Source organism: Lottia gigantea (assembly GCF_000327385.1).
Source record: "Lottia gigantea unplaced genomic scaffold LOTGIsca_2, whole genome shotgun sequence".
In the NCBI taxonomy this organism is placed as follows: Eukaryota; Metazoa; Mollusca; class Gastropoda; family Lottiidae; genus Lottia; species Lottia gigantea.
In genome coordinates this window covers 6,950,161-6,954,947 of record NW_008708400.1, presented here as the reverse complement: position 1 = coordinate 6,954,947, position 4,787 = coordinate 6,950,161, and the positions used below count along the sequence as shown (strand labels likewise).

At 33.7% G+C, this 4,787-nt stretch overlaps 2 protein-coding genes across 2 annotated transcripts; both read right to left on the bottom strand.

Moving 5' to 3' along the window:
• Nucleotides 1-318: 318 nt before the first annotated feature.
• LOTGIDRAFT_153086 (hypothetical protein) lies at nucleotides 319-2,648 on the bottom strand (the record flags this gene model as incomplete). The annotated part of the gene is made up of 2 exons (XM_009053565.1): nucleotides 319-1,538; nucleotides 1,691-2,648. The coding sequence occupies 2 exons, from the start codon at nucleotides 2,646-2,648 to the stop codon at nucleotides 319-321; spliced, it is 2,178 nt and encodes a 725-aa protein (XP_009051813.1).
• Nucleotides 2,649-3,275: 627 nt separating this feature from the next.
• On the bottom strand, nucleotides 3,276-4,717 carry LOTGIDRAFT_153085 (hypothetical protein; the record flags this gene model as incomplete). The annotated part of the gene is made up of 2 exons (XM_009053564.1): nucleotides 3,276-4,093; nucleotides 4,153-4,717. The coding sequence occupies 2 exons, from the start codon at nucleotides 4,715-4,717 to the stop codon at nucleotides 3,276-3,278; spliced, it is 1,383 nt and encodes a 460-aa protein (XP_009051812.1).
• Between the last annotated feature and the right edge of the window lie 70 nt (nucleotides 4,718-4,787).

The following is a 4,787-nucleotide window of genomic DNA, read 5'->3' as shown; positions in this document are numbered from 1 at the left end:
TATTAATTTCTTTTTAACGAACTCGGGCTAACATTTGTCTTTGAGAACCCTCAGCTTTCAACCCATCTGAGATTAAAAGGCGAATTGAAGACCAGTATCTTCAAACTTGGCATTCGAATCTCGAGAATTCCAGCAAGCTCCGGTTCTATAAAAATTATAAATCTTCATTCGAGTTCGAATCGTATCTTGATGCAAACATCGGTGACAAATTCAAATTCCTTATTTGTAAATTTCGTGTCGGAAATCTGAAACTCCATATTGAAATAGGTCGTTTCAATAAAACTATTCGTGAGAAGAGATATTGTTTGTGTTGCAAGTCTAAGTACATTGAAGATGAATTTCACTTTCTTTTATGTTGTCCAACTTATAATATAATTCGCCGTCAGTTTTTCCACCGTCAATTCTGGTCATTTCCATCTTTATACAAAATACAAAATTTTCTTCGTAAACTATACCATCTAATATTCTAATAATTCGTCCACCGGCTTTCACTATTTCTTGAATATCGACCGATGTTAAAACGTCGTGACAGAAACCATTTCTGAACCTGATTTTGTTACCAGTTTCCTTTTTACCTTCTTTATTCGTGAAAGTGATTTTATCTTTAGCTGGTATCGGTTGGAAGAACATGTTTTTGGGATTGTCAAACCACACTGTTAAAATAGCTGTTCTAGGTCTGAATTTTTGTTTATTGAAGAGTTTTACAAATTCTTTTTCTTCTTCTGGTAGAAACGGTCTTCCACTTTCCGCTCTCGGATATTCACTGTCTAAATCCGACATGGCGGAAGCGTATAAACCGTTAGCATCAAATGCCATTAGTTTAGTACATTCTATTTTTTTAAGTCTCGAATGAACCTTCGTTTTGTCTTTTGTGCTTGCGCTGTATTCTTTGAATAAATCAATTATGTTATTACTTTCAAGTTCTGTATATTCCTTTAATACGTTACAAATTTCATCCATTTTGTTCGTTTCAAATGATTTTCTATTTGCCGAAACTCTTCCTCCTTTAATAGATCGTCTGATAAAATTTCTTATAAAAGGATTTGTGTGCGAATAAACTTTTTCTATATTTTCTTTTTCGGTATGTTTCGCAACCATTCTAGTAGTTTCATACCATTCTTCTTCCACCATTTCTTTATCGTAATGATATAAATAATACCAACCATTTAAAGATAAAGATGGAGCCGTTATATTATTGGACATATTCTGGTTTACAACTTCTTTCGTCACTTGGTTGTATTTTATCAAACAAGCTCCCAAACAGAGAGTGTCTCTCTTGGCGTAAGGTTCCCATTCGTGTCTCAATTCCTCCCAGTTGTCTCGCGTGTATTTAGCGATATCTACGTCGGCAATCTTTCTCAAATTCGCGGGGAGATTGGAAGAATTTCCCCATGCAGCCAAACTAGAGGATTCGTGTTGATAGGAACACGTGAAATTAATATGTTGTAAATAATTACCCTTTATTTCTTTCTGTCTTTTCCATTTTTTCTGTAAATCTTCATCAGTGTATGGATTAGATAAAGGAAAAGATAGAATTCCTCTGGGTGTTTTATAGGGCAATGCGTTAGTTTTTTTGCATTTTTAAGCACGATCCAGTTGTCGAATCCACTGCCGTTATGAGAAATTAATATTAATCTCTTTCTATCATATTGACCTAAATATTTCAACATTTGATCGATGCAATCTGTACCTACAAATATTTCTACTACATTCATTAGTTTATCATAAAATTCTTCTGGAAGGGGATCTGACGGCTTTAAATCTGGAAAGAGATTATTTATTCTGTTTAACATTTTCCTTACTTTTTCTAAATTAATTGAAGTGCAGGCATAAGGAATTGCTCTTCGCGTGTCTTTTTCTGAATACGTTTCGCAATCCCAAGCGAATAACGCATCATCACTCATACTCGAAAGCACGTTTAGTTTGAGGGGTGAAACCTGTGTTACTGCGTTGTCGTCTCTACACGTTTTCCACACCTGTTCGTAATTGTCTTCTATTTCTTGAATTCCCAAACTTTTTTGGCTTCTTCTAATCAAACAGAAATGCGAGTTGTGTAAGTACAAAACCCAATCTAATTCATCATGAACGTCTCTGGGGTGAAAATGTCTGTTTTTGGGATTATAAATTTGAAACGAAGTGTTAAATTTCTTGTTGAATTCATTCATTCTAGCACAAGTCATCACTCCTTTTCTATTTGCTTTTGAAAACCCGTTGATGTATTCTTGAAATTTACACGTTAAATCTTTGTTCAAAACACGATTGACGCATTTGATAAAACAGTGACCATCTGTAGATATGTAACAATTTTCGCCTTCGTATTCATTGATCTTTTTAAGCAGATCAGTTCCTCCTCTGCCAACCCTCGATCTTTTTATTTCTTGGAAATTGTCTTTCATTAAAATTATTTTTCCTGTAAAATACCAATCGGAAGCATCGGATTTTTTGTCCATATTTGAAAAGATATTGTGAAAGGTTTTGGCATTGAAACCGAGGAGTGACATGTATTGTCTGTGATTCCCTTCCTCGACTATCTCTCCATCTATTTTAATTTGTCCTTTGAATGTTTTAAATTTATCAGACATAGCCTTGATAACATCGGAAAATAGGGCATTTTCTATCAATGTTTCATCAAGTTCGATTTTATTCATATTTTTTTAAGTATATATTTTTGATTATTTCTTTATTTTGACCGCTGATATTTCTGTATGGAATTTGTCCAAAATTTCATTGAATTCTTGTAATTCTTCAACTGTTATGTTCTTGTCTTCTCTCGATCTTTCGAAAAAGATGTACAATTGATTAAGATACATATTCAAGATATCCGTTTTCTTTTTATAATGAGCTTTCTTTTTGCTCGTGAAACCTATAGCAATCAAGCCACAAGATGAAGTTTGAATAGCATTAATTGTGGCTAATACAGTTGGGACAAGTACAGGAACCATTAATCCACCAGTCACGGCCGTTGCAAGTGTTGTTCCTATCGTTAGAACTACACTCGCTGTTTTGAAAACAGAATCTATTCTACTCCATGTTTTCCTGCATGAATTGTACTGTCTCAACTTTATTTTCAACTCTTCTTGTTTGTCTATCATGTATTGTTGTCTGCTTTCGAGTTCCATTTTTTAAGTCGTTAAATTAAGTGAATTTCCGATAAATGGAACCACGGAATATCAAATAGAGTGAAGTCGTTTGGCCTAGTAATATTAAATATTCGGGTATTAAAAGTAAAAACATTTACGCGTACTAACGACATTTCTTTTTTCGTATGGTCCTCTTTAAGATGATAGGAATATTTTCTTTTTTTCTTTTTCGATGTTTATCTTGGCTCTAAAAATATAACCACCAGCATGAAGGATGGAGTCGGAACCTTCGACAAACGTTAAATGTACTATAAACTCTCGTTCTTGTTGACTTTTATGAACATCGATAGAGGTGTATTTTTCACCTAAAACAAAATACAGTTTTACGTATTCAAAGTCTGTTGTTCGTAAAAACTCGTGACTGCTCGATTCTATTTTTCCGTGTTCGTGTAAGCGTGGTGGAATTTTGTCAATGTTGGTTGATGGTGGATTTTCCGTCTCCAATATCATATCCAAATCTTTGATTCCAATGATATCCTTATCATTTTCTACTTCCATTTTAAAGGTGTCTACATATTTACCATTTTTCGTTTCAATTTCCTGATCCCTTTTATCAATCAAACGTATATTCTCTTCCAAATTACCATCATTGAATAATGAAATATGATTGACGCCCTTACCGGTTTGTTTTAAGACTACTTTATTGACTTTAACCTTCATGGGAAACTCTATTTGAATCAGACAATTACCTCGAAAAGAAAACTCTTGCGTTTCGCCGATATCGAATACGTTTTTAGGTTCACCGTATTCGAGAGAACCCACTTTTATTTCTGCTTTGAATCCGTATTTGTTTAATTTATAAATTTGGTCTTTTCTATCGAAGACAGTGTCACTTTCGAATGGTAAATTGAAATAATACGATTTGTCCGTGACAATAGCTTCTAATTTGCTCAACTTTCTCTCTTGTCTCAAAAAATCGTCATGAATTCTAGATACTAAAAGATTGACCTGTTCTTTAATATAATTTTTCATATCATCTCGAAATTATTTTGAAGAAAGTTTTTAATCACACCCACTTCTTTTTCTAATTCGTCCGTGATTTTAGTATCCAAAGCAGTCAATTGTTGTTTCAACGTATCTTTGTCAATGGGAAGTGTGTTAATTATATCTTGAACATCTGATTTTTGCTTCGCGATCTTTTCGTTCAAATTGGATATCGAATTTTGTAACTCGGTTTTGTCCGCGATCTTGTCTAGTTCTGCTAGCAATTCACCAAGTTTTCTTTCCAAAGCGGTTAGTTTTCGTTTCAATCTATCCTCGTTTACATTTGGTTTGTCTATTAAACGTTGGACGTCTATTTTTACCTTCGTAATCTTATCGTCTAATTTAGATATTAACTGACTTGTTTTATCCACTTGAATAAGACGTTTCAAACTCGTTAACTCTTGTTGTAGTTTGGGTTCGTCCACAAGATTTTTAATATTTCGTCTGATGAATCTTTTCACGTCATTTATTCTATTTTCAACATGGTCCTTATCTATTTGAATTGCGTTTATTTGATCCAGTAAATATTTCTTGTTCACGGCATCGTTATCGTTTCCTGGAAACTTTAAATTAGTTATTTTGAAATTGTTCATATCGATATCCCCTTGTAAGGTGTCTCCGATTTGATCCACGAAAAAAGGTTTCGCTTTGTTTATAAACGCC